The sequence below is a fragment of the Littorina saxatilis genome, linkage group LG17, assembly GCF_037325665.1.
Source record: "Littorina saxatilis isolate snail1 linkage group LG17, US_GU_Lsax_2.0, whole genome shotgun sequence".
In the NCBI taxonomy this organism is placed as follows: Eukaryota; Metazoa; Mollusca; class Gastropoda; order Littorinimorpha; family Littorinidae; genus Littorina; species Littorina saxatilis.
Window position 1 is genome coordinate 44,051,132 of NC_090261.1, and position 25,000 is coordinate 44,076,131.

The 25,000-nt window shown below is 42.8% G+C and overlaps 1 protein-coding gene across 3 annotated transcripts in view; it reads left to right on the plus strand.

The window, feature by feature from the left end:
* LOC138953149 (protein sprint-like) overlaps positions 1-25,000 on the plus strand; it is a 173,938-nt gene that overhangs the window by 54,547 nt on the left and 94,391 nt on the right. Inside the window, exon 1 of one of the 3 annotated variants that reach the window (XM_070324943.1) lies at positions 20,818-20,895. The exons of the other annotated variants lie outside the window; for them this stretch is intronic. Coding sequence (XP_070181044.1) covers positions 20,890-20,895 — 6 coding nt within the window. The 5' untranslated portion in view covers positions 20,818-20,889. Of the gene's footprint in view, positions 1-20,817; positions 20,896-25,000 lie in introns of those variants that run through there. 3 annotated transcript variants of the gene reach the window in all.

Consider the following 25,000-nt stretch of genomic DNA (forward strand, 5'->3'; position numbering starts at 1 on the left):
ACACACACACACACACACTGACACTGACACACACACACACACACAGTAACACTAACACATGTGCACAAAATGAACACAAACACACACACTGCGCGAGAGAGAAAGACTACAGGGAGGCATGACGTCATGATGCATTAATTGACGTCAAAGACTTTCGACCGTGACGTATTCTTCTTACGCGAGCTTTATCCATAGACTTGGAAACTACGGAATTTCTACCCATCCAAAGCGGCCTGGGGTGGCGTTTGCTGAAAAAATGGGGGCGCCTATTTTACCCACCGTATTTTTGTTAGTATGGTCCCCATTTTTGGTGAACTTCCATCTCCAACTGTAGCACGTAGCCGGGCACAACGAATCCTTCTTTATCCTGTATTATTCGGTGTGCACATTTCTCAAATCGATTACAGTATAGCGTTCACGGGATACCTCCAGCTTCGCTGGGATTAAAGAGAGGAGAGAGAGGGTGGGGAGTGAGACAGACAGACAGACAGACAGCCAGACAAATAGAGACGTTGAGAGAGACACCGAAACAGAGAGAGAGACAGACAGACAGACAAACATAAACAGGGAGAGAGATAGAGGGACAGACATACGATCAAAAAGGCGGGCAGACAGACGAAATCGAGAAGACACAATCAGGGGAGGCGTCGGGAAGTAAAACTTAATCCTGAAAGCGCAGAGCGAATGAGCTTGTTTAGCTATAAGTTTTGCAAGGTAATACTCTCACAGCAGTTTAAGTAGCCATTGCAGGCTTGTTTTGGAGGCAGAGTAAGAAATTAAGAAAATAAACACAGAATCACCGGTTTCACATTTTCCGCCACGTGGAGCTTGCTTTTTTTAATCAGTGTCTCCCAATTTTCACCCACACTACTCTTGGCAGACACATTAATTCAAAATGACGCTGCAGCGTTCTGTTTCACCCCCCAAAAAACTACTTTACTACCTGGTATAGAAGGCTCGACTTCCTCTTCCGTTTCTTAGCAAACATTAACATGACAACTGGAACTCTTCAGGAAAAGAAGGAGCGAGAGGGGATGGAAGAAATAAGTGAAGAGGCGGCTTTATTTACATTTCCAACGTGTAGATGAAATCTCGCCAAAGGCCGCTGCTTTCTTTACATTTCTGAACATACCGTTCGTGTAAGATAAGTTTTTTAAATGTATTTTTCTTGATCCCTTGGTCTCCAAGGAAGAGATCCAATAACTCGTTCTCGTGAATAGCACTGACTTACTACGGGATCCTGCCCACCGCCGCCAAGCAAGAGACGAGCAGCTGTTGTAATTAAGGTACGTCACAAGAGAGTTAACTATGCCTTCGATTATGGAAAGGCGTCCGCGTCACCCCACTTTGCAGACAGACACTGCGTACTGCAAGGAACATCCTGCACACATCAGTGACACAATGTACATGGACATACACAGACAGAAAGACAGACAGACAGACAGACATATAGACAGACTAAAGGGATGAGGGTAATATGAGAGGAGCTCAATATTATTTCTGACAAACTGCAACAAGGCCAACAAATCCCTTAAAACACTGAACTTCTTTGCTGAACGTTCCTCACAGCGAAACAAAAGAAGGCAACAGACACGCCACACAGAGGAAGGGTGTGTCTTAGGAACTACTAGAGGCCGATGTTGTAAGGTGAGGTACCATCCTTTAGTCCTTCCCCCTGTTCCACGATAAAATGTTTACCTTCACAACATGCTTCTGACTTCTAAGGTGTTCGGACGCAGGAGATAGGGGGTCGTATTGGTGTTAGGGTAAATACCAAAATCTTTGGTTGTTGGCTCTGGGTGTTCCTATGTATGCAAACGTCTAGGAATGGGGTGGCTGTTCGCTTGTTTGCAGAAAACATACGTTCTAAATGTGTTGCTTGATCAGCTATTGGCTCTTCCAATTGTTCTGGGTGTTCACATGCTAAGGTTCAGTAAAGAAGGCTGTTTGACAGTGACATTAGATCTTAAAAGATGCCATCCTTTTCGCGTAGACCATCATGCTTACCACAACAGATCAAGGACATGAAGAGCATCCCTCCACTTGAGCACATACCGAAAAGAAACAGTCTGGATGCGCCCCGTGCAGAGTGAGAATGTGATGCTGAATTAATGTTTGCAGATCGACAGAGATCTGTAAGGCAAAAAAAAATTTAAAAAATAGGTGTGGTTAAGGTAACATAGCCAAAAAAAAATAGGGTAGGAAGGTAGGCAATCCCTTTTTTTTTTTTACTTTTTTTTCTAATGTGTACAAATTATACCTACTTGACAGGGAAATAAGTGTGCGACTCGAGCGCTTTCGCTTTCATTGCGTTTTCTGCACTCGGTTTTTTTTGTGTGTTTTTTTTTGACAAATGTAATAAAAAGTTATAGGGTCGGCCCCTAAAAATAGGGTAGGTCGGGTTACCGTAACCACACCTATTTTTTTTTTAGGCCTAACTTACAAAATTAAATCATCAAAACATCCGCTCTGCACAAGAAGCAGTCGGGCTGTTGAATTGTAGTCTGCATACAAGTAGAAGGATGGCAGGAATCTCCAGCCCTTGAGGACAGAGACTTGGCCCAGGCCGACGACCATCCAAGACAAGCGGCATGGACCAGTAGTTGAGGCTCTGCAAAAGACCACCAGCTTCTACCCTATTTTTAGGGGCCGACTCCAAGTGTAAAGGCGAACGACAAGAAGAAGAAGAGTAGAAGGATGCTCGCTCTTATCTCACGCAAAAGATTGAGAAGGATGGTTCCTGTGTTACTCAGCGTAGCGACTCCTCGATCTTTAAATGGTTCTGTGTGTTTTGTGAAGACACTGCATGTCTATTGTGCATGTTTTGTCGCTGAGACTTCCTCTATTTAAGATCTGGTGTGAATGTTCTTTGACCTTTTGTATCTAACACGACGGACAAACATGGGACTGACTCGAGTGTTGACGAGTTCGACTTCTGCTCGGATTAGGACAATCCTGTCGGCTCATTTGCAATTGTAATGTCCGTTCCTTTTGTCATTTGCGAGCGATTGGCTATTTGATTTTTGGAAACGAGAGAAATGTCATCAAAAGAATTGCAGACATAGGCCTACTGCGTAGGAAGTAAAGTTTCAGGCAGTTTGGGATTCTCCAATTCTGGAGGCATTTCCGCCGCATTTTTGCAATTTCAGATGTCTGGTATTTTGATTGTCCGCATGTTATTTCCGTTATGATAATCATGACCTTTTCAGATAACATGGTCATCGGCGACTTGCTATCTTCCCCTATCCCCCCCCCCTCTCTCTCTCTCTCTCTCTCTCTCCCTCTCTCCCTCTCTCTCTCTCTCTCTCTCCCTCTCTCTCTCTCTCTCTCTCTCTCTCTCTCTCTCTCTCTCTCTTTTCTAGTTTTACTCTTTTTTTTTAATTCCGCCAATAGACACCACCCACGCTCCTTCACTTTTATTTTTCTCATTCACATAAGGGGAAAAAGAAGAAGAAAAGAGAGAAGCAATGAGCGGCAGACATGAGGGCATTCATACAATATAAATATATATGTAAGGTGATGCGTGTTGCTGCCAAAAGTGTGTGATTCAGTGGTCCGACTTGTTTTTCTTGGAACGATGGGCGGCTAGCCTGGACCACCGACACATATCGGACTCATGAGTATGGTTGGCAGAATGGCAAACCATTAAACAAAAATGTTAACTTGGCACTTTAAAAACACGCACAATTAATTGCATTAGGTTTGGTTTTTTTAGATTCAAACGTCTCTTTTTTTATGAAATCTTTCTATTTCGAAAAATGTACTTGTTTTTGCTATTAAGCGGCGTATGGCTGCCTAAATGGCGGGGTAAAAACGGTCATACACGTAAAAATCCACTCGTGCAAAATACACGAGTGTACGTGGGAGTTTCAGCCCACGAACGCAGAAGAAGAAGAAGAAGAAGAAGCTATTAAGCACATTTTTGGGATCGGAGATTTTATCACAAGTGTGAATTGAAATTCTCCAAATCAAGAAAGTTAAGATAGGAAAGGGCATTACAATCGTGAGATTTTCATATCTCCGAAAATTGAATGTGCTTCTTTTTAAACTCTTTGAAATGATAGTGAACGTTTCTGTAGGCTTTTATTGCGAGTTTGTGTTGGACAAAAAGAAGACGAAAGGAAGGAGCAGATTGATGCGAGAGGACGGTGTTAACAAAATAATAGTTTGCCTTGCCGATAGTCACATGGTCGTCTTTAGGAACATGGGGTTTGGGGAACAAAGGGAAGACATCGTTAACAGACTTTTCTACGTTTGTCTGTTCTTAATGTGAGAAAATGTCTGGGTAAAACCTCGCCTGCCAAGCTAATTGCCACACATTCCGATGGTGTCATGTTGTGGTGTTTTTTTTTTAGCTGGGGGTTGTTTAAGTTGTCTCTTGTCACTTGAAGTTTAAAACAAAGCGTGGAATAGCTTCTACTCTGCATGGCATCATGTTCTGTTTTTGAAATGTTTAATGCTATTTTATTGAAGAGGGACACACACGCACACACACACCTACGCACGCACGCACGCACGTACGCGCACACACACACACACCTACGCACGCACGCACGCACACACACACACACACACACACACACACACACACACATACACGCACGGAGAGAGAGAGAGAGAGAGAGAGAGAGAGAGAGAGAGAGAGAGAGAGAGAGAGAGAGAGAGAGAGAGACTACTTCAAGTGGAGTTTAGTGGCAGCTGATCGCAGTAATGACAGAGTATGTATGCTTGTGTTTATCGTATTACTCTTGTCAAGGAGCGTACGTGTCTACCTGTCTTGATTCAGTTGCTATCAGACAGACCGTACAATCATGTTCCCATAAGTGACTCAGCCAGAGTTTGATACTACCTGCTATACAGTACACTTTGATCTTGGACAAAAGGCGGAAGAACTTTGCACAATAGGCAAATATCCTCACATGTACAGGCCTTCGATAAAGTCTTTGGTTTCAATAAACTCACAAGGTCATTTTTCTGTGTTTTCGTTAGTCAATATATTATATTATCGGAAAAACAGATTCACCTGTAAGAATGTTACTGATAAGGAAAAGAAATGCTCATTCTCCTACAAGTTGAAATGAAGTCTTTGATATCAGAAGTAACTTTTACCCTATACCCCCAACCCCACGACACTACGCATTTCCCTCCCTCCTTCGTCGTCGTCAGCGGCCGCTTAGTCCCGTTAGTTTATGCCGACTCGACTTAGTCTCCAGTCATATATTAATACATATGTGCCGGTCTGTCTTTGAAGTCCCTCCCCCCAACCCCAACCCTTTCACCCCGCCCCATCTTTGTCTTTCCTTCTTCTCTCCTTCTCTTTCCCCACCCATCATCCTCTCCATCTCATCCTTCCTCTTCCTCCTTCCTTCTCCTTTCTTGTTCCTCCCCCCTTCCGTTTTTGTCCTCTCCCCCCCCCCCCCCCCCACCTTCTCTCTTCTCTTCTTCCTCCTTCTATCGCCTCACCTGTCGAGCGTCGCGTGCTGATGTCAGCTTTACCTGTTGGTGTTTAGCGCCCAACGCGGGCCGTACTGACTGCTACCTGCGTGCCGGTTGTGTGGTGTCAAGAATGTAATGTTCTGATCAGAGGAGATCGTGTAATCTTGTCAGGACCCATTGGTTTCTCTTTTTTTTCTCTCAGGTTGGCTGTAGTAGTATCAGAATACTGCCTCGCTCTATGTGGCCGGGTGTCTGTCTTGCTAGACAGTCAGGGGTTTCACAACCCTCCTGGCTTTTAATCTGCCAGTTTGTTTTGTTTCTTAGAAAGAGGACAACCTCGTAAGGCTCCTACGTGTCTGCTCAAAGAGCTTCTCAGCCCTCTCTGCTTTCCCAGCCCGAGGACCATAGAAGGCCAGGGGACAACTTCACAAAGCTCAGGAACTCTTGAAATTCTACATGCGTGTCTGGAGCTCAGAGCTACATACCTACACCACGAAGAGGTTTTTTTTTAGCCGTTCTTCGGTCGCCCAGCCTGCCTGCTACTGTGGAACTTAAAAAGGGGAATACTTTGCAAGTCACACAGGCTTTGTCTGCTATCGAAAGCACGCGGGCCGTTGTTTTTGTGATGCCCCGCTGGGTGGTTGTTGTGTCGGTTGGTGGCCAAGCCGTTTGCGGAGACTGTGTTGTATAGTTGGTGGTATATTGGTGGTGTGTGATTTGACTCGGCACCTGTGAGGGAGGAATTGCTTGGCTGTTGAGGTCAGTGCCAGCCCAGCTACCCGGCGGCGTTGTGGTGTCTGCGACTTGTGATTCTGTGAGTTAATTAATGTTGATTCTCTGTCTGTCTGTCTGTTTGTCTGTCTGTCTGTCTGTCTGTCTGTCTGTTTGTCTGCCTCTGTCTCTCTCTATCTTATTTAATGAATTTTCATATCCGTCGATGTGTAATTGGTATAGAAACGGGGGGCGGGGGCGGGGGCGGGGGCGGGGGGGGGGGGGTCAGGAGGGATGAAGAGAGGTTGCTTGATTTAAGTCGCTGAGGTGTTCATATTGTTCTCTGTGGCTGAACTTTGTGTTGGACCTCATTGAAGAAAAAAAAAGGCTGACTGCGACATTCCACAATGAAACGAGTGTGGACGTGTGACTGTGATGTGTACATGTACATCTAAATCCTTGTTGGAATCTTGTCATTAGTGTCATTAGTCTTTTTTTTGTTGCGTTATTTCTTTCAGAGTTTCACCGCCGTGAATTGCTTTTCTTCGCTTTCCAATTGTCGATGTTTGTTCGTGTGTGTTTTTTTCTTTTCCGTTTTTTTCTTTTAATTATTGTCACGAGTCAAAGAGGAATGACTTTGAAATTAATCATAATGTCAATGGTCTTCAAATCATTGGTGGATATCCTAATTGTAACAATTACAAAAGACGTAGAACTAGTCAAACTCCTCTGCTGCGTAAATTGCATACCATGATTTTAACAAACTAAAAATGATATTCAGTATGATCTTATACTGGCAACACAAATAAACATATTATACCAGTACAAGATGCAAATACCTTGGAACTCACACCTGAAGACATATTTATCTGCACCAGATAAACGAGATGCATAACTTGGAACGCACACCTGAGGACATATTTATCTGCACCAGGTAAACGAGATGCATAACTTGGAACGCACACCTGCGGACATATTTATCTGCACAAGGTAAACAAGATGAATAACCTGGAACGCACGTCTACGGTCATATTTACCTGCAACAGGTATCCAACATGCTGCGCCTAAACCATCAGTCTTGATAAAAATTGCTGTGTATTCTAACGACGCTCCCCCTTTATCGTTTAAAGATGCCTTTCTTCCCGTGTGAACGATCATAATTATGCAAGGCAGCACAGGTATTTCCAGGCCAGGCTTTTTATTTGGGATAAAAGCCATCCTTCCACTTTAACACATATAAGGGACCCCCACTGTTAAGACCCCGCATACAATGGACCCCCACTGTTAAGACCCCGCATACAATGGACCCCCACTGTTAAAACCCCGCATACAATGGACCCCCACTGTTAAGACCCCGCATACAATGGACCCCCACTGTTAAAACCCCGCATACAATGGACCCCCACTGTTAAAACCCCGCATTCAATGGACCCCCACTGTTAAAACCCCGCATACAATGGACCCCCACTGTTAAGACCCCGCATACAATGGACCCCCACTGTTAAGACCCCGCATACAATGGACCCCCACTGTTAAAACCCCGCATTCAATGGACCCCCACTGTTAAAACCCCGCATACAATGGACCCCCACTGTTAAAACCCCGCATTCAATGGACCCCCACTGTTAAAACCCCGCATACAATGGACCCCCACTGTTAAGACCCCGCATACAATGGAACCCCACTGTTAAGACCCCGCATACAATGGAACCCCACTGTTAAAACCCCGCATACAATGAACCCCCACTGTTAAGACCCCACTACCCCCACTGTTACGAGGGGTTTTTGCTGAAATTTGTTGAAATTATAAATATTAAGAAGTGTCTGTGTGTAAATAAATATTCTATCAAAAGTGCATGTTTTATCTCTGTTTACTAATTCACTCACACTACACACACACACACACACAGCACTCTAGCTAGGTACAAAGACGTAAACAAATTATCTCCCTTTGCCCTTGCACCTATATTCAGATCATACACACAAAATACATATATGGCGATTCACACACAATAAACAGATCACGTCGATTTCACTGGGGAATAATAATATGTTGAGTGGTTGAGTGGAGGAAATTCTGTTCCTCAATGAAGTCTCAATGTTTATCTCCGTGGATTCTTAGCGCACATGCTACTTACAGTTCAGCGGGTACATAATCTTGGCCCATGTCACGCCAGTGAAGATACACGGTAATGGTGGGACATGGAGTGGGTTACCACCTGGCCCAAGAACTCCTGCGCTTCTTTATCTTCTTCTTCTTCGTCGTCGTTCACTAGAACTCATGCGCTGAGTTTCAACCTTGCCATTGCATATGTCCTTCCAGTGCAGTGATGACAAGGAGGGGATGTTCTCTTCTTCTTCTCTTCCCACATCGGAGTGACATCCTGGCTCCAACCGGGGTGCTGTATAAAAAGTTTATACCATCATAAGTCTCTTGAAGAACACTGAAGTTTTATCCTTTCTTCCCAAGTTGAATCCATAAATCCTTTTCCATGATTTTCAACCACTCAGTTTCCATGTTGACTCCAACCACTCAATTTTAGTGAAACTTCCCCATAAAATATTAATTCCACTCTTACTCAATAATACCACATTCGTCCATCAACTAGCCTATGCTATTACAATATCATTTCAGCCCAATTACCAGACAATACATTACAAAGAAAAATACAAACATTCTTTTCCAAAATGGCTGACAACAGCTCACACATCTTCTGATCCAATTCACAACATTATTCTCAAAAATCATTTCATCAATCAAGACTACTGTACAAACATAAATCAATAAATACCTGCGTGATCACAGCAATAAATCAACCATGATTTGTCAATGCATGAGGCAAATACAGTTGGCCTCAGTGCTGGTTGAGAAGCATTCTACAGATGTGTAGACTTGGACAGACACACCTTCCTTCAGTGACAATTGAGAATGTTCTGACTCACACAACACACATGGCTTCCTAAAGTTCCTCCAATTTAGTAACCTCCTCTTCCATTGGTCAATTCCAAACGAGGTAACCAATGAAAGCAGAGCTTACAATAATCAGACCATAGCAACCTCCTCCTCAGTGGTCAATTCCAAACGAGGTAACCAATGAAAGCAGAGCTTACAATAATCAGGCCACACTATGCAGATTGAAAGTATGACAAGCAAAGCTGCACACATTTAATGAAAATGCTGAACATTAATTTAGAATAAAATATGTACAAATCCATTTGTCACACCCACCCACCCCGCTCCAACCCAATGAAAGACTTCTTTTTTCAGACCTTGATTTTTCAGATGTTCTCTTCATAAACTCTGTAAGTGTACCTCCATTTTCAGACTCCCTCCTTTGTAAGACAGGATTTTCTCTGTTTGGGTAGGTCTTAGGAGGGGGTTTCCACTGTACCAAACATAACAGTATGACTTTTTTTTCTGTTCTGCAGTGCAGGAATTTGTTGGTGAAACTGATTTTGCCGATTGACATCGATGACCGGTGTTCGGCACAAACATACTCCCTCTCTGCACAGACAACCACCAGGCTGTTGCGTTTTGATAGGAGTCCAAGTGGACGGATGCTCTTATTCCATGGAAAAGTCTGGATTGATCTATGGTGATTTACAAGATTATCTTTAAAGAAAAAAAGTATCTTTAACAGTTATATCACATGCTGCGCGGAGATCGTCATATTCGTGCTGATAAAATAAACCTCCTGTGTTTTCCAAAACCGCTCCTTTCATCATTAACTGGGGTGGGGGTTTTTTTTACGTGAGAAGGATACATGTATCCTTTAGCGAGCAACCTGATTTATCAGGGTATTGTGCGTGTGGATCCAGTGATTTGTGCACCTACCAACCCAAGCTGTTCGTGTGTGCATTCCGGTTGACTCAGTGGTGCAAGTCGGTGCCGGCGTAACAACTTGCAGCACGTGCTATTGGTAACAGCTTTTGTTTTGTGCGCTATTACCAGCTTTTGAGGACAGGGTTGAGTAGTGTAGTTATAGAATATTGCAGAATCCTCTATGGCTTGATATATGTTTGCTCACGTGAAAGTTGTTGTATTCTAGAAATAGCTTCGTAAGACAATCAGTTTAATGTGGCTGTACCGGCATTCGCGTTCTTTATTTCTTTCTACCTTTCAGCTAAACAAAATCTTTGTTTCTTTCTTTCGTCTTTGCTGCTTTTGCACTCTCGCTCTGCCTTTTTTTCTTCTTTTTTTTTTGTGTGCGCTCTTTCTGTCATTTTTTTCTTCTTTTTGTCCGTCACAATGTCTGTTTTACACCTGCCTATCTTTTTATATTTAGTCAAGTTTTGACTAAATATTTTAACGTAGAGGGGGGAATCGAGACGAGGGTCGTGGTGTATGTGTGTGTGTGTGTGTGTGTGTGTGTGTGTGTGTGTGTGTGTGTGTGTCTGTGTGTGTGTGTAGAGCGATTCAGACTAAACTACTGGACCGATCTTTATGAAATTTGACATGAGAGTTCCTGGGTATGAAATCCCCATACGTTTTTTTCATTTTTTTGATAAATGTCTTTGATGACGTCATATCCGGCTTTTCGTGAAAGTTGAGGCGGCACTGTCACGCCCTCATTTTTCAACCAAATTGGTTCAAATTTCGGTCAAGTAATCTTCGACGAAGCCCGGGGTTCGGTATTGCATTTCAGCTTGGTGGCTTAAAAATTAATTAATGACTTTGGTCATTAAAAATCGGAAAATTGTAAAAAAAAATAAAAATTTATAAAACGCTCCAAATTTACGTTTATCTTATTCTCCATCATTTGCTGATTCCAAAAACATATAAATATGTTATATTCGGATTAAAAACAAGCTCTGAAAATTAAATATATATAAAAATTATTATCAAAATTAAATTGTCCAAATCAATTTAAAAACACTTTCATCTTATTCCTTGTCGGTTCCTGATTCCAAAAACATATAGATATGATATGTTTGGATTAAAAACACGCTCAGAAAGTTAAAACAAAGAGAGGTACAGAAAAGCGTGATATCCTTCTTAGCGCAACTACTACCCCGCTCTTCTTGTCAATTTCACTGCCTTTGCCATGAGCGGTGGCCTGACGATGCTACGAGTAAAATGGCATTGCGTTCAGTTTTATTCTGTGAGTTCGACAGCTACTTGACTAAATATTGTATTTTCGCCTTACGCGACTTGTTGTTCTTGTCTTCTTTTCTCATCTACCTTCTTTTTTCTGTTCTTTCTTTTTCTCTTTCAAGCACTAAAGTTGGTGATACGCTCTCCACAGTGTTCGCTCTTAATGTCGAAAAGATGCCACCCTCCCCGGGGAAAGCAAATCTAACGACCCGTACAGGTGTCAGCTGTGTCACAGATTTTGCTGCGCATAGTCATTCCATCGTCATCATACAGGCGGGGGGGGGGGGGGGGGGGGGTGTTTGGTGGTTGGGGGGGGGGGGGGGTGGAAGGGGGCAAATATGGGTTTTCCCCAGTCATAACGTTTACTGCCTGTATTATTTTGAGCGCGCTCCCACCATGCCTTTCCCATGTGCAACAGGTTTTGTTGGCGAATCATTAATCTTTGCAGACGTTGGACACCTGTTGTTCTAGTCTGTAGTCCGGTAATTACTGCACCGGTACGCCACAGGTATAGGTGCATTTTATTATGAGGTTGATATGGTGCCAAAATGCGTGGGACAATTTGGATGCAGCATTCATAGGTGTAAACTTGAAAACGTGTCGCATATATAGAAGTTTTCTGTTTGCAGAACTGGTACGATGATGTTGCTAAAAGTACATGAATTTGATACATGTTGCTTAGTGCACGTCATAATAACAATTATGTGGTACCATGCAAAGTCTTACAGGTTTTAGTGTTTGAACCCAAAATATGTTTACCATTAATTTTTCTGTGCAAAAGTGTCTTCTTCTTGATATATCACAAAAAGAGGTTTCAATTAGGTTTTGTTTTCTTTGAGTTGTTGCAGTAAAAGCATACGAATTTAAAAGTTCACATACAAAACTCAAGGGAGCAACCTGACAAAAATGGTTCATATTTGCCACAGATCTCCAACACATAGTCACTTAGATAACAAAACATTTTGTGTTCGTGTTGTATAATTGTTACTAAAGCAAACTGTCTACCAGACTCGACTCTAAAGACAGATCGGGGTCATTCTGATAATCATCGCTCCACGGCTATCGCCAGTTGTCTAGAGCCGAACTCATTTTGACCTGAGTTCAGGATGGGATCGGGGTACGTATTGTATTGTTAATTTCACTGCCTTTGCCAGGAGCGGTGGACAGACGATGCTACGAGTGTACGGTCTTGCGGAAAAAATGCTTTGCGTTCAGTTTCATTCTGTGAGTTCGACTGAGCTTGACTAAATGTTGTATTTTCGCCTTACGCGACTTGTTCTCTCTCTGTTGGCAGCGTGTAATGCAGCTGGTTAGAAATTAGAGTATTATTTTGTAAAGTGTGTACCAAAAGTTTGTCATGAGCTGCTTTAGGGGCTGTTTAGGGTATGGGTTGGTTTGATATTTCCTCCTTGCAGATCAAATCTGTATTCATTTTTGATGTTGTGTCTTATTTTGTGAAAAGAAACATTCTTGTCATTTATTTATGTATAGCTAATAACCGTCTCAGTTTAGCATTGGGAAAAATGTGTCGTAAGGAACAAACTGTCCATATAAGTACAATAACCATGAACATAGTCAAAATTTTACAGAAACATACAGGAAGTGCCTCCACATTTTCAAGTAAGCAGCACTTTGCTCGGACGAAAAGTAAAAAGAAAGGGGGAAAGCCAGTGTCAAGACGCACCATTCTAATTCAATTAGCTGCCACGGCCCAGTTTCGGTAGGCCACTGTGGATTGTTTAGGTATCATCTGTCCGAGTCTCTGATAACGCAGGTCTCTCCAGGAGAAAAATTCAAACGGCCTTCTTACAAGTAAGTATGAAAATATTTGTTTAAGACTTTAAAACAACGGGAACAGAAGAACTTTCACCGAGAATGTCTAAAGCAAACAGGTTTTGAAAGTGTTTTTGATCGCGTTAAACGGAAATGTCTGTTATGTTTGTTTTGGTTACGAGGAAGAGCCGACGACTGCAGTCTCTTCACATTGCATGACTGTCTGTATCTGTATCTGTCTCTGTCCATATGTTTTTTGTTTGTTTGTTTGTTTGTTTGTTTGACTGTTTCTCTCTCTCTCTCTCTCTCTCTCTCTCTCTCTCTCTCTCTCTCTCTCTCTCTCTCTCTCTCTCTCTCTCTCTCTCTCTCACACACACTTCTGTCTCTCTCTCTCTCCGTCTGTCTCTCTCTCTCTCCTTCTGTCTCTCTCTCTCTCTTCTCTCTCTCTCTCTCTATCTCTCTCTCTCTCTCTATCTCTCTCTCTCTCTCTCTCTGTTTTGACAGTGCTGCTTTATTTCTCTGCAGTTATACTAGCCCTTTTTGCGAGTTTTCTGGTCCTTCTTTTCAGTGTATAAGAGTTAAGACAGTCGAGGCTGGCTAGCCTATATGTTCCCCGTTGTCACTTGGTGTAGGTTTAACGAGCTACTGCGGAGTTTTATTCTCGGATCAAAGAGAAGATTGGTGTTTCAATCTGCTAGAATCTTGATGCTTCTTTTGCAGATTTGGTGATGAATTAGCTTTGCAGAGTGTCACTGGTGTCAGTTGCAAAATTAATTCATCATGAAAAGACAATCTGCCAAGAAAGCAGCCACGATGCTGATTCTAGGTGTGTGTCCAAGTTAGAGCATGCTCTTATCCCAAGTACAAGTCTGGCCAGTGTGGCAGTGCAGCACACGCGTGTACACGGGGGGGTAGGTATCTTTAATGTTTGCCATTAAAGACCCACTCCGCCTCGTCAGTGAAAACAGTTCAACTCACCGTCCATGCTCTGTCCCAAGAACTAGTGTCTATTTGGGACATGGCGTGGTTATATGCTAGGATCTCACTGTCTCAGATCTGGTCAGGCTTTTACATGAAATAAGATCATCCCTCCACTTGGTGACGTACCCAAACTGAACAGCCTGGGAGCTCTTTGTTCATAGTGGTGGTGGGTGTTTTTGTTTTTTTTAAGAATTGATTTCGTAAAAGGCACTGGTGCCGTTTTGGACAATTAAGTAATAGAAAATTCCAGCTCTGCATGCACAGCAAGCAGTCGGGGCCTTTACACGGAACGTTTGTGTTCAGTTTCGACAGTCCGTGCGACATAAGACTGATGAATGCTGTATGTCTAGATAATTGTAATGAACAATTAATTGTATCAGCTTTTAACTTCGTGTCAGTATTTCAAACATTCTTTCGTAAGAGAGCACACGATTTATAAGTGTTGAATACTTGAATGGGGTCAAAAACGATTAACCTTGACTATCAAACTGACAAAGTTCGTGTCCAAATTTGACGCGCTCTATCTGAAGAAGCCGTAAGATTTATGAGTACCGTTAAATCCGCGATGGCGCAACGTTTGATGACCTACACGTCCCGCAACAAAGCTCCAACTCTGCTTATCTCTCTAGCGGCGCCCACGTCTTGCCTTTAACTGAAGGTGCTGCTGTCCTGTGGTCTATAATTTATATCCCACTGTGGGGAGTATGGTATATTGTTTGACCTTATTTCCTTCAGGGTCGCGGGGAGTGTGAGACATCGTTTTTGACTTTATATTCCACTGTGGGGGGTATGCTATACTCTTAGACTTTATGTTCTGATAGTGGAGCGTGCGATACATCGTTTGAGTTTATATCCCACTGCAAGGGGTATGATAACTTGAACTGCTTGACTTTATCTCCCACTTTGGGGAGTGTGATACATCGTTCAAGTTCACACCCACCTGTGAGGAGTATGATACACTGACTGTATATCCCACTGAAGGGAGTGTAGCTTGTTATCACCCTCCTGCGTTTGAACAGACCCGTATCCCCAAGCACGCTGAATGCAGTGCGAAATTTATATTATGTGTGCCAGAAAGACAGTTTCTGTTAATGTCGTAATTATTTCTAGCTCATACCTCTCGATGTAAAAAAAATAGGTGAAACAATAAGGAGAACATAAGTACAGTATGGCCTGTTTGCCTAAAAAAAAAATGTATATATATCTATATCTATATACGGCTTGTGTGTGTGTGTCTGTCTGTCTGTCTGTCTGTCTGTCTGTGTCACTTCGCGATGCACGGCCAAAGTTCTCGATGGATCTGCTTCAAATTTGGTGGGCATATTCAGGTAGACCCGGCCCCGGACACAATCTGGTCGATGAAAATTTTCAACACGTGCTCACAGCGCGCAGCGCTGAACCGATTTTGGTTTTTCTGTACATCCATTCCCAGTAACTCTTCCTTATCTTCTCCAGTGTTTTGCGCGTTTATCGCCCTTCCTTCGTGTGGCGTCAATTGCGTACAAGCCGGGTATATATATATATAAAGGAATACGAAGGTCATGATGATAAAGTGGAGGGGGGGGGGGGGGGGGTGAGATAGACTATAGGTGTTGGGTGTAAAGGAACAGAACAGTATTTAGTCTTGCGAGGGGGATGGCTTTGGAAAGGCTGCAATTTAAATTAAATGGGTGATTGGAGTGTATGTAGCTGTGTGTATGTCTGTTTGTTAAAGTCCGAAAATGTCTGCCCGTCCGTCTACGTGAACGACTCTCTGTCTAAATCCCCCACGCCCACCCCAACTCCCACCCCAACTCTCTCTCTCTCTCTCTCTCTCTCTCTCTCTCTCTCTCTCTCTCTCTCTCTCTCTCTCTCTCTCTCTCTCTCTCTCTCTCTCTCTTTTCCCCCGCCCCCCTCTCTCTCTCTCTCTCCCTTTCTCCGCCCCCTCTCTCTCTCTCTCTCTCTCTCTCTCTCTCTCTCTCCAGTCTCCTCCCTCTCTCCGCCCCTCTCTCTCTCTCTCTCTCTCTCTCTCTCTCCCTCTCTCCGCCCCCTCTCTCTCTCTCTCTCTCTCTCTCTCTCTCTTTCCGCCCCCCCCCCCTCTCTCTCTCTTTCTCTCTCCCACTTCCTCTCTCCGCCCCCCCTCTCTCTCTCTCTCTCTTTCACTCTCTCTCTTTCTCTCTCTCTCACTCTCTCTCTCTCTCACTCTCTCAATTTCTCTCTCTCTCTCTTTCACTCTCTTTTCCCCCGCCCCCCCTCTCTCTCTCTCTCTCCCTTTCTCCGCCCCCTCTCTCTCTCTCTCTCTCTCTCTCTCTCTCTCTCTCTCCAGTCTCCTCCCTCTCTCCGCCCCTCTCTCTCCCTCTCTCTCTCTCTCTCACTCTCTCTCTCTCTCTCACTCTCTCTCTCTCTAACTAGCCTCATTCTCTGTCTGCACATTGTGTCTCTCTTTGTGTCCTGCATGTGTCCCCTACCGCTCACCAGCCACGCGACAAACAAAATGCGACGCAGCTGCAGTGAATTTCTTTGTGCATCAAGGTGTGAGAGGTTGCAGTGACCGAGCCAGCAAGCGCAGACCTTGAAAACCCAGACATGCAAGGTGTGTTCTCTTTCCCTCTCACATTAACATTTAGTGTGTGCATCTTAAAGAAATTGTCCTTCCCGCGAACGCGATCATACTAAATAGCCTAGCGACCATTTACAAAATCTTCACACGTCTAGCGGTGTCACGCGGTGTCACGCGGTGCGCTGAAACAGAGAGTCTGCTATCTCTTCCTCCCCTCTCCCAACCCAGCTTTGAAATGGTCCACAGACTATATTATGAGTTATTTCTAATATGCTGACTGTTAGCAAATGATTACAAGACATGTCGAGAAAAAAGATATCAAGCATGAGCCTTTTAGGCGAATGCTGATATCGTTTCTGAGACATGTCTGTTATCATTTGCTAACAGTCAGCCGAACTTTGATCATTTTGGATTTCAAGCGGTCGGCATTGCACACTCAGACGATGGGCGGTGCCTTGCTGTTCCGTTACGCACCCACCGACAAAACTGGCTTTTCGGTATTTTTTAGATAAAGAGAGTATTACCTGACAGCATTTGAAGTGTCATTCTTTAGAATAAATCACGCTGATATTGTTGAATTACATTATTACTTTGTCTTGTTAATTTTTAGCGTGATAAACAAAAAGGGTCCCTGTCTGAACGTTATAACATTTAGAGGGCCACCTAGAATCCGTCCTGATTGGTCAAAAAGCCATATGGGGCACTGAATTGGTAATAAAAGTATTTATCAGCACAGATCTATCCAAGATTGTATGTGGGCCAAGATGATCATTTTACTTGGACACAGACCAAACCTCAAAACCGTGACAGCATTATTGCCAAGTGATTTTTTAGTTTGTTGTTGTTGTTGTTTCTGAATTGATTTAGCAGATTGACAAAAGTGTCACTTACGAAATGAATTAAACAAAACAAAAACTCCCCCACTCAGCACAGACAGCAGCCATGCTGTTGGTTTCTGGTATATGTTGAAGCTGAAGGATGCTCTTGGCCCATGTAAGACAAAGAGCAGCTGTGGTTTTAAACAAGAAACGACGGGCGTAGTTGCCTAGTGGATAAGACATCGGCCTCCTAATCGGAAGGTCGTGAGTTCAAGTCCCGGCCGCTGCCGCCTGGTGATAAGGGTGGGATTTGTCCGATCTCCCAGGTCAAATTATGAGCGGTATACAGGAAAATTACAAATGTGAGGTGGTTTCAGATGCTGGAGCCATTTTAGCTACTGCGTTGCAAGTTCCGATTTTAACTGGTACACAGGAGATCATCATTGAGCGCCTTTAGATAATGATGTTGTTACCTCGCTTCTCGCTCTGAACGCATGCGCACAAACACCCGTATCAAAGGAAATCACCGCCACGCTTCCTACTAGACGAGATATAAGCACGGTCAGCGAGGCGACCGATAGACCCTATCGGTATTTCAAGCTCTCGTAAGCTCTCGCAAACTTCAGAGCATAGCAAAGCATGTGGTACAGCGATCTCGCGCGAGCTGCGAAAGCCGAGGTTCGAAGTTCTCGCGACGTTCAACGCATAACAAAGAACGTGTCTCGCGAGAGCTGCTCAGATACCGAAAAGGTCTATTGCAGTATCCCCCTTCGAATGTACACGCCAGCACAAGATCAAGTGCGCACGGACAAGATCCTGTAATCCATGTCAGAGTTCGGTGGGTTGTAGAAACACGAAAATACCCAGCATGCTTCCCCCGAAAGCGAATGGCGGTGTAAAAACGGTCATACACGTAAAAACCCACTCGTGCAAAAACACAAGTGAACGTGGGAGTTTCAGCCCATGAACGAAGAACAAGAAAGAATGTACCTTTAAGACCCGTACCTGTGCACACACACACCTCAGGTAGACAGTAGACGCGCCACATGACCAACAGATAAGGCGCAGCACATACGTGAAGATGCCAGGTATGTTGAGGAAGGGTCTCTTTTGACGATTGTGTTGTTGACCAAAGCGCGGTCATTCAAAAACGCGGAAGATTCGTAGTTACAAAAGCCAAGTGCGAGGATGTCAGGAATTGTTTTAAGTTCGCTAATCATAACAATGCCGCCGATTTTTATGTTTAGTCGAAGTTTACGTTTGTGGACGAAATGCTCACGTATGTTTCTGTGTTGGACTTGGGGGGACTGCTGACTTGTAGAGCCATTCAAACTTACGAAACACACTCAGTACTTGGTCACGTTCGAGTATGACTGTGGTGAACTTTTTTTTTTAAAGTCGGCAATTCCTGATATTGTAGCGATTTTTTGTGCGCTCGAATTTTGAACGACATACTGACGTGCTTTTGTTTTGTTTGACTTTGACTTTTGTTTGTTTGGAAATGCTTCTGACTATTACGCTCCTTCAAGCATGACTTGAAAATACGGTTGACTTCAAAAATGTACTGCCATGCAAAACCATGTCACACAGGCAATGGTGGATCACGTTTGAGTGTACGCGGAACCTTTTAAGTTCACTACTCCCACAGTCACCACTTTTTGGGTGGTCGAACTTGATGTTATTGGACTGAATTCTCACGTACGTTTTCGTTTGACTAAGAGGTACTGTTTAGTCGCATTTCTTAGCTGTTCGTAGTCGGAGAGATATAGGAAAGCTAGACTTGCAGGTGTGTTCTAGGCTTTATTTGGGAGACATTTGATTTAGCACGAAAGCCATATGAAATGTTGGATTATATGGAATGTGATGATTGTTTTCTGTTATTCGTTGTACGAGTATCCTCTGTGGCATCGTCAGTGAAGCCATTAAACATATAATTGTGTTTGTTTGCCGACTTCCATTTCATTTCAAATTAGATGCAGTTGTACATGTGTTGTTTGCTCGCATTCCAGTTTGTACATTATATCTGTGCTCTTTTCAAGCTACAGGTGGCATCCATTCACCATTTCAATTTGCAAATTTATGTCTATCAAGATTGTGAAGAGGGAGATAGTGAGAGAGAGATTGAGAGAGAGATTGAGAGAGAGAGAGATTGAGAGAGAGATTGAGAGGGAGATTGAGAGGGAGATATTGAGAGAGACAGACAGACAGACAGACAGACAGACAGACAGACAGATAGAGACATAGGAACAGAGACAGACAAACAGAGAATGTCCATCCATCCGTCCTCCTGGGGTTAAGGCAGGGTAGAGATTGATAGTGAGATACAAAAACAGACAGGCATAAACAGAAAGAATCAGACTGAGAGGTAAAACAAATTTATCTAGATTGGCATTCACTTTAAAAGGGTGTATCCCCACCCCACCCTCTCTCTACCCTGATTTATCACCAACACGTCTCTCGCCTTGCCCCCCGCACAGCTTTGTCTTATCAAGGCGTCCAACTTCATTTCTGTCGCGATAGATACTTTGCATGGTTTAGTCTCACTCCGTAATCGTTTACATATTTCTCAAACACAATTTCTATCTCCGGAATCTTTCGGAAAGTTTTGGACGATTTCCAAAATTCGTGATGAGGGGCTAAAAATGTAGCATGCTTCTGAAGAATGTGGTTGAATATCGGCGGTTTGAGACCAGGGGAGGCTTTTTGAGATCGGTTTCTACGCTGTGTGGCTTGGTTTTTTCGCTACATAATTTTGGTGGTCGGACCATCAGATTCTTCCAACATTTAGACACTTAGCCAATCGTTCGTTCCCTCGTTCGTTCGTTTGTTTGTTGATTCATAGCTGTTGGCTGCTGGACTGACTCACTGACTGGCTGAAAGATTGATGGAGGATTGATTAATTGATCGATTCATTCATTCATTCATTCATTCATTCATTCATTCGTTTATTCTTGTATGTATTTATTCATTCATTAATGCGTTCGTTCATTTACAGATTTCTTTCAACTTAATTGGTTCATTCATTCATTCGCTTTTTGAAGTTCATTCGCTCCATCATTTCGAACATTGCGTTAACGTTCGATGTCAAAAAAAGAACGTGGCATTTAGAGAGGAAAAGCTGGGAGTCAAAGTCGAAGAGAAAGATGGGTAAGGCGGAAGGGATTGGGGTAGGGGGTATAATTTTGAAAGGAGAAGATCCAAGTTCTTTTTTTTTTCATCTCACAGAATACCTTTGAAGTGAGAAACCCACTTGGAGTTGGACAATTCTGGGTGTATTAATTGCCTGGCTGTTTTGAGAGGTTCGGGGTACTGGTGCCAAGTAGCTGAAGTGTGTCAGAGAGCAATGCCAAGTCATAAGGTTGATGACTCTTTGCTCTGGCAGATCCTCCTTTTATCCTCCCGCCCTCCCCCCCTCCCACCCACCCCCGCCCCACATTTCTGGTGCCCTTCCCATTTGCCATCTTCTGCGTTGCAAAGCTCACTCATTTCAGAGGAGAAAGTTGTAGTTTCGAGTTCTTGAAACGGAGGAAAAAGACATGAAGGTGAGATTCCAGTCTCGTTGTTGTTGTTGTTGTTGTTGTTGTTGTTGTTGTTGTTGTTGTTGTTGTTGTTGTTGTTGTTGTTGTTGTTGTTGTTGTTGTTGTTGTTGTTGTTGTTGGTATAATGTATATTTTATTCCAGTGGACTGAACTTGTATCTGATCTGTATTCAATGCAGTGAGTAGGTGTATATTGTAAACATTTCCATTTTCCATTTGAATGTATTCCTTTTAATGGACACTAGAGTGTTTAATTATTATTGGTCACTTTTCGTTCGTTCTGCTGTCTAGAAATGTGTATGTGGTCAAAATTCTTTTGGGGAGATTTTTTTCCAAAACTCGTCTCAAGTATCCGATTGTGATGATAGGAGTAAGGGGGGGGGGGTGGAAGTATATCAAAGAATAATCTTTGGGGGGGGGTGTTTTTCTCACCTTCTTTTTCGTTTTTACATTTAGTCAAGTTTGGTCATTAAAAATCTGAAAATTGTAATTAAAATTAATGGTTTTATAAAACGATCCAAAATTTCATCCTATTTGTCATTATTTGTTGATTTCAAAAATATATAAATATGTTATATTCGGATTAAGAACAACCTTTGAAAATTAAAAATATAAAAAATATGACAAAAATTAAATTTCCGAAATCGATTCATCTTATTCCTTGTCGGTTCCTGATTCCAAAAACATATAGATATGATATGTTTGGATTAAAAACACGCACAGAACAAGCGGTGGACAGATGATGCTACGAGTATACGGTCTTGCGGAAAAAATGCAGTGCGTTCAGTTTCATTCTGCGAGTTCGACTGAGCTTGACTAAATGTTGTATTTTCGCCTTACGCGACTTGTTAAACTCTCCATGAACGTGTTATTGAAGAACACATGGATTAGCGTTAAAACACTGAGTCGGATCAAGGTCATACAGGCAAACGGATGAATATGGACAATCGCAACAAAATTAGTAAATGCTGTATATGGCATCGATCCTCTTCAGTGTCACCAAAGTTAGGCTACGTAGGTATGTGGCTAGTTTATTGGAATCAATCGGAGACTACAAATTGCACAATAGTGTCATCAAATCAGCAAAATGGTGAGCAACATTGCCGAGTTTCGTCAACATAATAATACATGCATACTTGTGTACCCCTGTACTGTTGTACTACATGAATATACTAGCAAAAATAGCACACATGGTCAGCACTTAATAGTGTTTACCATGTATGCTACTTTTTTCAGTAGAATGATGAAGTTCGTCACTCAGTGTTTACAACTGGTTACAAAGTATAGAGGTTTTTGATTTTGTGCATTCTCCCCCCCCCCCCCCCCCCTATTTGTTGTTGTTTGTTTGCTGTTATCAGTTTTAAAGCCAACAGAGGTTCAAATATAGCCCCCTCATGAAATGCTAACATTAATTTTCAGCTGGTCAGTTACAAAAACCTTCAAGTTTACAAGATGTATATATATATTATGCATCTCCAAAAAGCTCAGGAGAGGCCACCTAAACCCCCCCTAAAATGCTAAAATTAATTTTCGCTGCCCCTGCACCCCGCCGGAGCCTTATAGCGGCCCCTGGACCCCGGGCTTCCAAAATGTTCAGTCCTGGCAACATGTTGGGCTCCCACCCATGCTTTATACTAAGCGAACAATTTTTACGCGCTACCTTTCAAACTTCAGCTGTGAATGAATTATTGACATCATAAAGAGAAGTGTCAAAACAGCAATAACTCAGCAGCACCCCTGTGCACTACGAGTGAAGGAAGCAAAACAGAGATGAAGGGAAGTGTCAGAGTGACGCCTTCAAGTGGCCAGTGACCGCAACCCCCGCTGAGAGGATGTGGCCACACGCTACTGGACATATCTGGCCTTTTTTTGCTGCTGTCACCATCGAGTCAAGGAACTCGGCTGAACTGGACATGACCTTTTGTGTGATGCTCTTTTTTTTGGGGGGGGGGGGCGGAGGGGTTGGGGACATTACTGAGGTTAAAGTGAAGACGGGACGCTGACGTTAGCGGTTTTTTTGCGTATGTGGAAAATTGGGTTTGTTGTTGAGCTGGTCAAGTGTATATACGAGAGCTTTGGCAGTCTGCATATTTTGGTTCGTAATTTTGAATGTGACTTTGACCTTAAAATGACAGGATGTCACTATTCAGATCCAGGATTTGTTTGACATAAACGAACTTTCCAACTTCTTTGAAGACATATATATACAAAATAAATGTTATTATTCAGATCCAGTATTTGTTTTATATAAAGCCACGTTTCATTTTCTTTCAAAAATGTAAAACTAAAGTGATTTGAGAGACAGCTTGAAATAACATCTGTTCACATGGATATTGAACAACAGACACCATAGTTTCCTAATTCATGTGACAGGACATTTTATTCAGTATGCACAGAATCAAAAAGCTAACAAACAAAAATTAAACAAGAAATTCCTCCGAGGTAGGAAAAACACCCCCGTCCTTACCATTCTCACTGCCACCAACTGAGAAGGTTATTTCCCTTTGACCATGAATATGTCCCTCTATAAGTCCTTGTAGAATCTTAATCCACCAATAACTCCCTAACCGTGTGTTTGACTGGTCCCAATTTTGTAAGGACCGTCTCAGGAATGTATAGAACCTGTTCACCAAGTTTGGTGACGATCGGTCCGTTCATTCTTGAGATCTATATGCGAACACAAACACACAAACAAACAAACAAACAAACACATCGACCGAATCCTATACACACCCCTATACCGGGGGTGTAATAAATAAAAACACCCTTTCGCAGCCACCGGGCACCACCTCCTTCTCCTCCCAAAGACTGTGACCAACACTCGTCTGCGAACAAAGGCGGGGGACGATGTCCTTGGCCTGTACTATTTACCCAGTAATTCAGAGGTTAAACACTTTCTTTCAAGGTGAATCGTTCAATCTTTGGAACAGCTTCGACGGGATCGGAACGTTATTGATTGTTCTTTCCCACATTACAAGGTCTACTTTAGTGTTTCGTTTACTGTGTAAATACACTCAGGTGCATTGGCTAAGAGTACACACTGTCGCAATGATCTAAGTTTGTTAACACGTTGTTTTCTGAACCAATCGACGGACACGTTGTTTTCTGAACCAATCGACGCACACAAGTCAGCGACCTTGCTTTTTATTTCTCCACCCCAAGTATGCGGTGTTATCAATGACACGTTGAAGTCACAATCCTAACTGTTTACTTCAACGCGTATCCTACCTTTAAAAAAAAAAGAAGAAAACGACACACAAAACGTGAATAATGTCATTAAAAATCTGTGCATACAATTTTCGGATTCGCAAAAAAAGGAAATCGGTTGCGCTGAGAAAATGTGTGTAAAATTAGCATCTCTTGATCTTTGAAAGTGAAAACATTTGCGTTGACTATAAACGTCCGTGCTGATACACAAGAATAATTAAACTGTAGGTACTGATGTCTGACATGAAATATGATGCCTTTGATTTATATTAACTACTATATTGTGCCTTTAAAGTAACATTGGAGAATACTCTTTAGGTACTCTGACAGAAAATATGAAGCCTTTGATTTATATTAACTACTATTGTGCCTTTGAAGTAACATTGGAAGGATGTCTCAAAGTAAAAGCCTGGATCGATCTGTGGTAGTTTCGGGTTTCTTTTTGATCGTTTGCACGGGAACGATGATGTCTTTAAGTCAATGAACTAATAAGGTAAGTGTGTCAAATGACAGATGATACTTTTTTCAGTCCATTGCTGTTCACTGACCCTTGCCTCATCGTGTGTACTAACAATAGTACGGCCTACCACTCGAGTGATCAGCAAGTGATTACCCAGTAATCAGTGACTTTGAGCTTTGTCGATTGATTGCGACTGCGTGCAGTTTTGCCGTGATATTGCGCATGCCGAGGCTAGAGTGTGTTCTATTCATTAAACATGTGTTTGTCTGTTTGTGTGTCAGTTTGTTTGTTTATTTGTTTGTTTATTTGTTTGTTTGTTTGTTGAAAAGCTTGCGATTTAGTGCTCGCGAACGTTATTGCGTACTCAAATATGTTCAAGCGCTGGTGTGTGCGTGCATGCGTGCGTTTGTGTATGTGTCCGTCGGTCGGTCAGACGGTCGAT